At 41.4% G+C, this 13402-nt stretch overlaps 1 protein-coding gene across 2 annotated transcripts in view; it reads right to left on the bottom strand.

Annotated features, from left to right (window-relative positions):
* Positions 1–13402, bottom strand: part of SNTG2 (syntrophin gamma 2) — a 247484-nt gene that overhangs the window by 58048 nt on the left and 176034 nt on the right. For both annotated transcript variants that reach the window (XM_085217961.1, XM_010707897.4), the window contains one exon: positions 10723–10852. In XM_085217961.1, the coding sequence (XP_085074087.1) occupies positions 10723–10852 (130 nt within the window). The remainder of the gene's footprint in view (positions 1–10722; positions 10853–13402) is intronic.

The raw sequence follows: 13402 nt of genomic DNA, 5'->3' as shown, positions 1-13402 counted from the left end.
TTTTCAAAACAAATTTTAAATTTCTACCATCCTCTAGTGAAGCTGCTGGAATTATTTACAAAAACCATAAATACAGCTGTCATGGTTTCATGATTTTTCATTATCGGTATTCCACATCATAACATCATGCAATGTACTGGGGGTTTGACTGCTGATGCTCAAGTTCCGGGTGCCTGTCCAGCGGAGAAGAGCAGCTACGTTTCCCCAGGGGGCTTTGCGGTCAGCGAGGAGATATAACTCCCGGCAAGGTCACCTGATGCTCTCTTCTCTGCCTGCGCTGCTTCGCTTGCGCTTCTCTGCCTGCGCTGCTTCGCTTGCGCTTCTCTGCCTGCGCTTCTCGCCTGCGCTTCTCTGCCTGCGCTTCTCATCTCAGCGTTGTGGTAAGGCCGATCCACTATCAATTTCACATTCTCTCTCCTTATAAAATTCTGTTGATACCATATTTAGTAAATTACTTTGTTTTACCTCAGATTGTTGCCACTGTTTTCAATTATTTCGGGGTCCCTTATTTTCTTTTTTTTTCCTGGGGGCGCGGATCCGCGGATCCCTCCGCCCTTCTAGTCACGGAACCGGGCCGAACCAGCCCGTAAACCGTTGACATTCTTGGTGGAGAATGCGGGCAACAGTTGCTTTTTAGCTTTTTGAACAAATCTCTCTCTCCGCTCTCAGACAGCTTCATTGGGAAAGTTTATCTGTTTCACCAGTACTGTCTGAAAGCGTGACCTTGAAAAGTCCAGGCGGACGGCCAATACTCTAGGATATTTGTAAACTTTGAGCCTTGCTATCTTGTTTCTGTAAAAGAAAAAAAAAGAGAAAAAAATGCTTTCTCTACTGAAACTGCCTTTTAAGGGGCTGCATGCCACTGTCTCTTCTTTCTTAATGCTAAAAACATACTGGGCCTTAATTAAGTTCACCACTTTGCTCTATGGAGCAATAGGTATATATAGCCAATTGAAAACATGGATGGAAATAACTATGTGGCATCTGCATATTATGTGGCATACCATTCCAGAGGGAGCTGCTAATTTTACAGGGTTGGGGATTTTTAAGCAGGTTTCCAGCCTCTCCTTTGAATTCTTTATGTGGATTTTCAATGCTCACCTGATCACGTTATTAATCTCCGTGAATGTACTGCTCACCATTTCACTTATTATTAGTATTTATTATATTTTGAGGAAGTCTGCCCCAAAACCAGTAAATACTGAGTGGCAGGGAATGTGGAGAGGCCTGGGTGAGACTTTAGAGAGATGGAAATCTTCGGTGTCATGGAACTTTACTCCAGAACACCTGAAAGACCCTGAAAATTTAAACAGATATTTGAGACAGGAATGTCGTGGCTCAGGAAGATCTGAGGAGGCCCAAATTGTTTGGGGCCTGGCTAATGCTTACCGGGCCTTATTCAATACTATCCTGGAGAGGGAGAGAGTTTGTGAAATTGAAAAGGAGAGTCTCAGGGAAACAGTGCAAAATGAGCGAGAGAGTCTCCTGGTCGAGAGAAACAGCCTCCAATATGAGAGAGATGCCCTCCGAATTGAGAGAGACTCCCTGCAATCCAAACTCAACAGTCTTCAATCTCAACAAGACACCCTCCAATCTGAGCTAGATACTCTCATAATCGAACGAGACAGGCTCCGAGCTGAACTGGAGGATGAGAGCATTGGAACTGACCAACCTGATCAACTACAGGAAGCACCACAATTGATGTCACTTGCCCCTGTAAGAGGACGGAAAATGAAACGAATCTCGACTCAGTTAGAAGAGAAGAAAGAAGAGGAGAGAGGTCCAGAGGAGTGGCTCCAAGATCCACAAGAAGCACCCCTAAGTCCAGGGGAGGGGCCCTCAGTAAGACCACGGTCACCGGCGCCAATGAGGGCAACAAGAAGTCCCGAAAGAGTAAGAGGTGAGCAAGATATCGTTACCATTGTTGATCGATCTCTGAAAATGAATGAAATTCGAAGTCTGAGAAAAGACTTTTCACGTCACCCAAATGAGCCTATTGCCACTTGGTTACTTCGATGTTGGGACAATGGGGCCAACAGTGTGTGGCTGGATAGTAGAGAAGCTCGCCAACTGGGTGGCGTTGCTAGGGACTCAGCCATTGACAGAGGTATTAGTACATGCCAGAACCAGGCCTTTACCCTCTGGAAGCGGATGTTGTTAGCTGTAAAAGAAAGATACCCCTTCAAAGATGATCTGATGCCTGAGAAAAAGAAATGGGCTGATATGGAAGAAGGCATCTGTTATTTAAGAGAATATGCTGTGGTGGAAATGCTACATAGCCCCGATTTCATTCCTGACGAGCCAGACCAAGAGCATGATCCCGAGAGAGTCAGGTGTACACCAAACATGTGGCGTACATTCACAAAGACCGCACCAGAAAGGTACGCCAGCACATTTGCAGCAATGTATGGCAGAGGGGAAAGAAGACCCCTTATAAGTGAATTGGTTAATAAACTTCAAGACTTTGAGTTACATTTAAGCCCTCTGCGAGCTTGTGTTTCAGCCATTACAAAGGTAGCTGAAAAGCTGGACAGAATGGAAACCAAACAAGAAGATATAATAGACAAACTATCAACCGTGCCTGAAGCTGATAAATCCATAGAGGTAACGGATACATCAAATGGGGACCAGAATCCCCAAAACAGCCTATTGGAGGGGCTGATCAACTTGATTTCCTCCCAGCCGGTGGCATCTAATGTCTCAGCTATCAAAAGAAGACGTTCTCCTGCTCGAGCAAGTGACAACAGTAAGACCACATCACGTTTTGCCTTGTGGCATTACCTACGTGACCATGGAGAAGATATGAAGGAGTGGCATAAACAACCTACTCCTGTACTTCAAGCACGGGTAAGAGAGTTACAAGACAAATCAACCACCAAGGTGAACTTCTCTAAAAAGGTGATTGCTCCAGTTGCTGCAGACAGTGAAGGTAACAAATAGAGGGGCCCTGCCCCCAGCCAGGGGGGGAAAGGGATAATAGAGTTTATTGGACTGTGTGGATTAGATGGCCTGGCACATCAGAATCACGAAAATATAAGGCCCTGGTGGATACTGGTGCACAGTGCACTCTAATGCCCTCGAGTCACCAAGGGACAAAATCAATTTATATTCATGGGGTGACTGGAGGTTCCCAAGAGCTGACTATGTTGGAGGCCGAAATCAGCCTCACTGGTAAAGACTGGCAAAAACACCCTATTGTGACTGGCCCAGGGGCTCCATGCATACTTGGTATTGATTACCTCAGAAGGGGATATTTTAAGGATCCCAAAGGGTATCGATGGGCCTTTGGAATAGCTGCTGTAGACACAGAAGGTGTTAAGCAGTTGTCTATTTTGCCTGGCCTGTCAGAAGATCCATCTGCCGTGGGGTTGCTACGAGTGAAAGAGCAACAAGTACCGATTGCTACAAAAACGGTGCACAGACGGCAGTACCGCACCAACAGGGATTCCTTGCTCCCCATTCAGAAGCTGATTCACCAACTAGAGAATCAGGGAGTGATTAGCAAGACTCACTCACCTTTTAACAGCCCCATATGGCCAGTGCGTAAAGCCAGTGGAGAATGGAGGCTGACGGTGGACTACCGTGGCCTGAATGAAGTCACACCCCCATTGAGTGCTGCTGTGCCAGATATGTTAGAACTCCAATATGAATTGGAGTCAAAGGCAGCCAAATGGTACGCCACCATTGATATTGCTAACGCCTTTTTCTCCATTCCTTTGACCAAAGAATCTAGGCCACAGTTTGCTTTCACCTGGAGGGGCATTCAGTATACCTGGAATCGTTTGCCCCAGGGGTGGAAACATAGCCCAACCATTTGCCATGGGTTGATCCAAGCTGCACTGGAACAGGGAGGTGCTCCTGAGCACTTACAGTATATTGATGACATCATCGTGTGGGGCAACACAGCAAAGGAAGTTTTTGAGAAAGGAGAGCAAATAATCCAGATCCTTCTGCGTGCTGGTTTCGCTATTAAGCGAAGCAAAGTGAAAGGGCCTGCCCAGGAAATTCAGTTCCTAGGTATAAAGTGGCAAGATGGCCGTCGTCACATCCCAACAGATGTGATCAACAAAATCAGTGCCATGTCTCCACCCACTAATAAGAAAGAGACACAATCGTTCCTGGGTGTAGTGGGTTTTTGGAGAATGCATGTTCCAAACTACAGCCTCATTGTAAGCCCCCTTTATCAGGTGACACGGAAGAAGAATGATTTTATGTGGGGTCCTGAGCAGCAGCAGGCTTTTGAGCAGATTAAACAAGAGATAGCCCGTGCCGTGGCCCTGGGGCCAGTACGGATGGAACAGGATGCGAAGAACATCCTCTACACTGCTGCTGGAGAGAAAGGTCCCACTTGGAGTTTGTGGCAAAGAGCCTCAGGAGAGACCCGAGGCCGACCCCTGGGATTCTGGAGTCGGGCGTACAGAGGGTCTGAAGAGTGCTACACTCCAACTGAGAAGGAGATCTTAGCCGCGTATGAGGGGGTTCGGGCTGCTTCCGAAGTAATCGGTACAGAAACACAGCTCCTTCTGGCACCTCGGCTGCCAGTGCTGAACTGGATGTTCAAGGGAAAGGGTCCCTCCACCCATCATGCTACTGATGCCACTTGGAGTAAGTGGATTGCGCTGATTACGCAGCGAGCGCGGATGGGGAATCTCAACCGTCCAGGAATCCTAGAGGTGATCATGGACTGGCCTGAAGGCAAAAAGTTTGGAACACCGCCAGCAGAAGAGATATCACGTGCTAAAGAGGCCCCACCATATAATGAACTACCCGAAAATGAGAAGACATATGCCCTATTCACAGATGGATCGTGTTGTATTGTGGGGAAACACCGCAGATGGAAAGCCGCTGTGTGGAGCCCCACACGACAAGTTGCAGAGGCCACTGAAGGAAAAGGAGAATCGAGCCAATTTGCAGAGGTAAAGGCTGTCCAACTGGCCTTGGATGTTGCTGAACGGGAGAGGTGGCCAATGCTTTATGTTTACACTGACTCGTGGATGGTGGCAAATGCTCTATGGGGGTGGTTACAGCAGTGGGAGCAAAACAACTGGCAAAGAAAGGGTAAACCTATTTGGGCTGCTGACCTGTGGAAAGATATTGCTGCCCGAATAAAGAATATGGTTATAAAGGTGCGTCACGTAGATGCCCATGTGCCCAAGAATAGGGCTACTGAAGAGCAGCAAAATAACCATCAGGTAGACAGAGCTGCCAGAATTGAGGTGGCCCAAATAGATCTGGACTGGCAGAACAAGGGTGAATTATTTCTAGCCCGATGGGCCCATGAGACCTCAGGCCATCAAGGGAGAGATGCGACATATAAGTGGGCTAGAGACCGAGGGGTGGATTTAACTATGGATGCTATTGCGCAAATCATTCACGACTGTGACACGTGTGCCACAATTAAACAAGCCAAGAGAATGAAACCTCTCTGGGAGGAAGGGCGATGGCAAAAGTACAAATATGGGGAGGCATGGCAGGTTGATTATATCACCTTGCCACGATCTCGTAATGGTAAGCGTTATGTGCTCACCATGGTGGAGGCAACAACTGGGTGGCTTGAAACCTATGCAGTACCCCACGCTACCGCCCGAAATACCATACTAGGTCTTGAGACACAAGTCCTGTGGCGACATGGTACCCCAGAAAGAATTGAGTCAGATAATGGGACTCATTTTAAAAATTCTCTTGTAGGTACCTGGGCTAAAGGTCATGGTATTGAGTGGATTTACCATATTCCCTACCATGCACCGGCCTCAGGTAAGATTGAACGATACAATGGGTTGTTAAAAACTATGCTGAAAGCAATGGGAGGCGGTACATTTAAGCACTGGGAGAAGCATTTGGCAGAAGCCACCTGGTTAGTCAATACCAGAGGATCTATCAATCGTGGTGGTCCAACCCAGTCCAGCTCCCTACATACCGTAGAGGGAGATAAAGTCCCTGTTGTACATGTAAAGAATATGTTGGGAAAGGCAGTTTGGGTTATTCCAGCCTCTGAGAAGGACAAACCTCTTCGTGGAACTGTTTTTGCCCAGGGACCTGGGTCCACTTGGTGGGTGATGCAGGAAAACGGGGATGTTCAATGTGTACCGCAAGGGAACTTGATGTTGAGGGAGTGCAGTCAGTAATTCCTAGTGCGTGTGTTTATATTTTGTTTGTCTATATTAAGCATGATGTAGTGATGTGGAATAAGGGGTGGAATGTCATGGTTTCATGATTTTTCATTATCGGTATTCCACATCATAACATCATGCAATGTACTGGGGGTTTGACTGCTGATGCTCAAGTTCCGGGTGCCTGTCCAGCGGAGAAGAGCAGCTACGTTTCCCCAGGGGGCTTTGCGGTCAGCGAGGAGATATAACTCCCGGCAAGGTCACCTGATGCTCTCTTCTCTGCCTGCGCTGCTTCGCTTGCGCTTCTCTGCCTGCGCTGCTTCGCTTGCGCTTCTCTGCCTGCGCTTCTCGCCTGCGCTTCTCTGCCTGCGCTTCTCATCTCAGCGTTGTGGTAAGGCCGATCCACTATCAATTTCACATTCTCTCTCCTTATAAAATTCTGTTGATACCATATTTAGTAAATTACTTTGTTTTACCTCAGATTGTTGCCACTGTTTTCAATTATTTCGGGGTCCCTTATTTTCTTTTTTTTTCCTGGGGGCGCGGATCCGCGGATCCCTCCGCCCTTCTAGTCACGGAACCGGGCCGAACCAGCCCGTAAACCGTTGACAACAGCTTACAGTGGAACAACTATGTCTTAACTCATTCTCTTACCTGCTTGCAAATTACTCATCTATTTATGATTAATGTACTTTAAAATATGCTGAAAAAATAGAAAAAAACTTGAGAAAGTAATAAATATAATAAGTCTTTTTAATGCAAATGAACTGGCATTAAATTTAGAGTCATAGAATCACCAAGGTTGGAAAAGACCTACAAGATCATCCAGCCCAACCGTCCACCAATCACCAATATTTCCCACTAAATCATGCTCCTCCAAACAACATCTAAATGTTCTTGAACACCTCCAGGGTTGGTGACTCTACCACCTCCCCAGGCAGCCCATTCCAGCACCTCACCACTTTTTTGGAAAAGGTGTTTCTTTTTTTAGGTGTTTCCACCTGTCATTACCACAGTAATGTTTGGTACTATGCTTGGAAAAAAAAATTAAGATCCATGAGAAAAGCTTCATTTGTTGAATAGCTGGCTACCTGAATAGTGCAAAGCAGAGGGAGAACTTATTCCAAAGAACTCATGTAAAAATTATCCCCAGCACAGCACTGCCACTTCACCCTACAAAGAATCTTCTAACTTAAGCAAATAAGAACAGGAGTGAGAAGCAGATGCAGATTGAGTTGTCTCCTGTGCTTTTGAATTTGACAGTTTCTGTTTTCAATCTCCCCTCGTTTCTTCAACTGAACCTCCTCCTGCGAGAAAAGAGGTGCATGAAGAAATAAATATGAGGTTCTGATTCACCAAAGGTAAATGTGAAAAGCTTGGAGAACACTGAGAAGTTTGGGGATTGAAACACAAATGACAATGATGGGGAAGATTCATGTGGGTGGAACAGCATGTGAAATACAAGAATATGAACAGACTGGTGAATAATATGGGGCAAGGGTTCTTAGCAAAAAGCAATCCACTGCTTGTATTACTGTTATCAGGAGATTTCCCTAGCTAAAAGTACAAGGTGTCGATCAGTAAGCAGGGCTGGAAAGACACCCTTACTTCTTACACTGTGTTGTAACATTCCCCATGCTTCTGTGTTTTATAAGAACTATCTCCACAGCTTAGTACCAGAAACATTATTTCTCATCTACTGATCAACTCTTCTTAGATACACTAGCATCCTGGGGCAGCAACCTTACGCAGCAATGACTCTCCACATCTTCATTATTGAAAGACAATTTCTCCTTTCTATTTTATCCCCAGAGAGCTTGCCTTTGCAAAGAAGTTAGATATTTCAGTACCTCAGAAGAGTAGTCTGACATTAGCAGAAGTGTCACGTTGTGGTAGTTATTTTTATACTGCCTACAATAAGGTCGTCTTCTGGCATAACTGGGAGATCTGATAGAGAACTGCCTGTTGCTGAACAAGACTGCTAAGTGGCAAAGTGGCAAAATAAAGTATATTGAGAAAAGGGTGGCATGAAAGAGAGGGTGCCTGGCACCACGAGCAATTTAAGAACTAAAATTCAAAACAAAATTATTCAAAATGGTATGCAAAAGTACATTACAAATGTTGTATATAAAAGAGTACCATTAATAGGGATAACTGAATTAAGAATGATTAAGCTGCAAGCAGACTGGATCAAATCAAGAAATAAATACTAGCAAAATCTAAGAATGAGCAGAAGTAAAATAGAAGAATAGAAAATATTGTTTAAATACTTAGCAATGGAACTGGTAAGAATACTGGCATTCTTTATGCCAACAGTATCAGTGAGAAGGTCCATTGTGATTGAGTATCAAGCAAATAATTTATGTAAAGATATAAAGGCACGGGACAATAAAAAAAATAATATTTTTAGTATTTGGAAAAACAATTGAATTCTGTGTCAGCAAAATAAATAAATTAACCTTTAAGTAGATAAAGGATAATGTGAAGTAGTTTTTCAACCAGTAGTGATACTCTTCATAGACTACAGTATAGGTGCAGAAGGAAAAAGGTAGGAGGAACTTCAGATTTCTGAACGATGATAACGAAGTAACAACATTTTGCAAAATGGTAACAGTGAGGTAATAAAAAGCATCCAGAATGGATTTTCAAGAAGACTAGTCCAAAGACCTTGTCTTGTGTGCTGTGGGTATCAAACACTCTGTGTCCCCTGCCCTATAGAGGCAGGGAGCAGTCTCTTGCTGTATTTTGCTACACACTTAAGATGCACTCCAATCTCATCTTGTTGGTCTTAAAAAAAGTAGTTTGCAATGAAATAGATACTATTATGCTATTACACCTCCTGTTTTGATTATTAGTAATTAAAACAGCACCATGTGCAGACCAGTCCAGTCACAGCACAAGCTACAAATCTGACAGAGCCTGTCAAGCACTAAATCGAAGAAGTTTACTCTTTTCTAATGTAATTTGTACAGACTTCGTATCTGACTGAGAACAATGAATGCATGAATTTTTCAAGTTAAAAAAGAAACAACACACAACAGCTTTCTTCTCTGAACAGCCACTTAGAAGAACACCAGGTGGACTACTTTGTTTACAGAATTCATTATTGTGATAGATAACTGAGAGGACCAAGAAAAATGCTCAGTATAAAAAAGAGTACTGTTGCTGACAGGTTGTGAAACCATTAAGATATTGTGTCAGGACACATTCTACTGGACATAGAACATTAGGAAAATAACAGACCCTGCCCATAATAAAATCTGCTTATATATATAGCTGCTCTTTACTGGCTTATTCACCTATATCCTTAAAGTGGCATTTTCTCTCTTCAGAAAGTGAAAGAAACAGAAATGTGATTAGGAACTATAGTCTGGAATTGCTCTAAAAATATTACCATATAATTTAGATCGCTTTCTCAGAATTATCAAATAGCAATATCTATAATTCATAAAGAACGTATCACAAGCAACTGTATTTGATTTTGTCAATTATATTGACTCAGTAATTGAATGTTAAAAAATAATTAATTTAATAAAAGAACTATTTTGGTCAAATGTGATTACAGGTAACTTTTGAAGACCAGAAAAATAACTTCTGCTTATAATCTGGTTTGACCAAAGATTTATATTGAAACCCAATAAAAATTATATAGAATATAATTTAAAGAACTAAGCAACAATTACTCTAGAATAAAAAGTACCAACTAAAGATATCTACTCTATCAGATCAAGATTTATAAACAAAATTACAGTCTGAACACACCTAAAAAAAAAAAAAAAAAAAAAAAAGAAAGACTAAAACCTGTACAGGCAGTTCTTCCAGGGAGAGCTGTACACTTCTTTTTTCATCATTGATTTCTACCATTTCAGAAAGACTGAAATATATTTTCAATATAGAACATGTTTGAATTGCCTGTTTAACTCTATAATTCATTCCAGGATCTTCAATAATTTCCAGTTGTTCTTCCTTGGAATAATAATGTCCTGTCCAAATAATGATTTTCTGTTTCTCCAGAGATTACTTAATACTTATGCTTGCAACAGCAAATTTACAGCCTTCACTTACACCAGGATAAGCACCCTTACACTTTTACAGAGAAGGATGAAATAATACGATTTTAAATAAAACAACTAGACAACTTACAGAGGTAAAATACCATCTCCCAGTAAGCCACTATAAGTTACACTTCACTAGCTACTGTTCTATTCTATTCTATTCCAGCTACTAGCTAGAATTTCCACAAGCCTATTTCAAAATCAATACTAATTTTAAGAATGTTTTAATTACAAAAATATAAACACGAACTATTTGGTCATTTCTAAAGCTCTGTGAAATGACTAGGAAGGATCAATATTCTTCCTTAAAAAAGCTTTAAAATAATAATTAAAATCTGAATTTTTTACTGTTATTTGTTTTAATGTAACACTGCAAGTCTTGAAAACTTCTTACTACTTCTGATTGATCAGACAACCGCTTCCTGGCATTTAATTTGTCCTTTTCCTTCCCATTAGAACACATTTTATATGTTTTATGTGAACTGTTTTCTGCCCTTGGAAAATTAGATATAATTTTACAACATCACAGACAAGAAAATATGCAGAAAGTAACATACATTTTGCAGTGTCAAATCACTGATGTTAGTTGATATTGCTCTCAGCCAGTCAGCACTCTCCTGGGCTGTATAAAACTGAAGTATCCCAGTTCTAACGCCATCGAGTGCCAGCACTTCAAATGCATTAGATCTGCAGTAAGAAGAAATATATCCGTAAAGGAAGATACGTCAGTTTTCTGAAACTGTCCAATATTTCTCAGTGTCTACAATATCTTAACAACTTCTGAAAAGTTTGAGGTTTGAATTTACAAATCAAAAGAAAGGCAACAAAAAGAAGGATAATAATGGACAGTATCAGGAGCAACACATACAATAAATACTTTATCTGTACAAGCATCTATATGTGCTGACTATTTACTTCCCTTAAGTATATAAAGTACATCTATTATTTCTGAACTTAGGATATTGTATTCAATAAGTATGCATTAGATCTTTTTGAACAAACATAAACATTATTGAAACCAAAATGCCATTTTTTTTTTCTTTATCGTGTTTTGGTTTCATTTGCTATCAGTATATAAAGCAGCAAACTGCCTTCTCCAGTTTTAATGTCTATGATTTCTATATTTTCTATATAAAAATCTAAGCAACATTTCCTTTAAATTCTTTTATGATGCAAAAATTTAAAAATTGTACTTAAAGAAATTCTTTAAATCATTTTTGAATGTAAGGAACTTTCTCATAACAGCATGTACATACGCTAAGATCCAATTACATTTTATTCAATTTTTATGCGTACTTTACATATTTACAGCAACTTTGTTCTGCAGATGCCAATATCTTCCTTACTATCTACAGTATATTCAATACTATGCACCTATCTTTGAAATCTCACACATCTAGATGTTGGTAGAACACATTTCTTTTCATATACTAAGACTATTAAAACTTTCAGAAGGAACAACATAAGTTTATTAAGTAGTAGCATGGAAGTACCCTGTTCCTTAAAATATATGACATGCAATAGTTTCATCAATTAAACTTCAGAAAGCTGCACAGGTAACTTCAGTGACCACGGGTATCATGATACTTAGATTTCATTTATATCTTTTTACAGAATCACAGAATATCCTGTGTTGGAAAGGACCTGGAAGGATCATCAAGACCAATTCCGGGTTTGACACAAGACCATATCAAAATCAGACCATATGTCTGAGAGCGGTCTCCAGACAGTTCTTGATCTCCTGTAGCTCAAGACTGTGCCCACTACCATGGGCATTACATTACACTCCCTAATCCCCATCTGACCCTCCCTTGACACAGCTCCATGCTGTTCTATCAGGTCCCATCACTGTCACACAGTCCACATCACTGAGCAGAGCTCAGCGCTATCCCTCTGCTCCTTGTGAGAACTTGTAGGCCACCATGAGGCCTCCCCTCAGTCTGCTTTGCTTTGGGCTAAACAAACCAAGGGACTTCAGACCCTTCCCCATCTTTGTAGCCCTCCTTTGGACACTGTCTAGGAGTTTCATGTTCTTCTTGTAGTATAGCACCCAAGCCTGCAAACAGTACACAAGGTGAGTTCACACCAGTGCAGCGTAGGGCAGGACAATCCTTTCCCTCACCCAGCTGACAATGTCATGCTCAGTGCACCCCAGGATATGGTTGGGCACGCTGTTGACTCATGTTCAGATTACTGTTGACCAAGATCCCTTTCAGTAGGGTTGCTCTCCAGCGTCTCATCTGCCAACTTGTACTTACAGCTGCTGTTGTGCTTAAGTATCTGCTGCATTTACACAAATGTGCTATACTGCTTTATTTTTGGAACTAAACTAGAAGTAAACAAACTTGAATCAAGAACACTATTAAGTTGTGGGGTTGTTTAATCTGTGATTCTCTTATCTAAGGTGAAGTCCTCTACTGTTTAATTTATAATAAATATCAACATAAGCATTCAAAGTGACACAAAGTGGTTAACGAGCAATTATTCACTCATGACTTACTGAAAAAGTTATTAACCTAACAGTCGTAATAGAGTTCTGACGATGAACGTGAAGAATTAAAACTACATACTTGCTAAAAATAGTAATACAAAATACCTATCATATACAATATTAACAAGACCCCAAATTCTAACAGACACATATATACATCAGCTGATATACTTTATTGTTAAAGTATAAAGTGGTATGCTTGCAGCTAGCAAAAACAATGTCCTTTGTCTGAAGAATTAAATCCATAACAGCTGATTCCCTTGTCTTCCTTTCATGATAGAATTATCATGGCATCTACTAAGACTTGACAGCAATGGCACAATTCTATGTCACTTCCATTTCAGCAGATCTGTTTCACCTCTTTGGAAAGAAAGAAAAGGTCAAAACAAATCCTTATATTGTCTTCTGGTGAATAATCCCCTCTTAAGAATATAGTTCCCTTTATCTAAAGCTCTCAAAAAGAACCCAACAGTGCAGTAATGGAAGTACTTATGGTATGATCTCTTCAACATCTGTCGGAATGGGAGATCTATCTTTGCCTATGCACCAATACACAGAGGAACATGGAAACAAACTATCTACTGCCGTAAAGGGAAGCCATTCACAATGCCTTTTTTCCATAGTATTCTTACAAAAAGGCAGAACAATCCGGAGCACTTAACAGAGGCAAAAAGCAGTCAGTTCTCCACTGAATCCACAGGGTCCCTAGATAATAACTCAGTTTCAAGAGATGCATAGAAGTATGC

Source organism: Meleagris gallopavo, chromosome 2 (assembly GCF_905368555.1).
Source record: "Meleagris gallopavo chromosome 2, MGAL_WU_HG_1.1, whole genome shotgun sequence".
Taxonomy (NCBI): Eukaryota; Metazoa; Chordata; class Aves; order Galliformes; family Phasianidae; genus Meleagris; species Meleagris gallopavo.
Note: the sequence above shows the minus strand (reverse complement) of the source record. Positions and strands in the feature narration are given on the sequence as shown.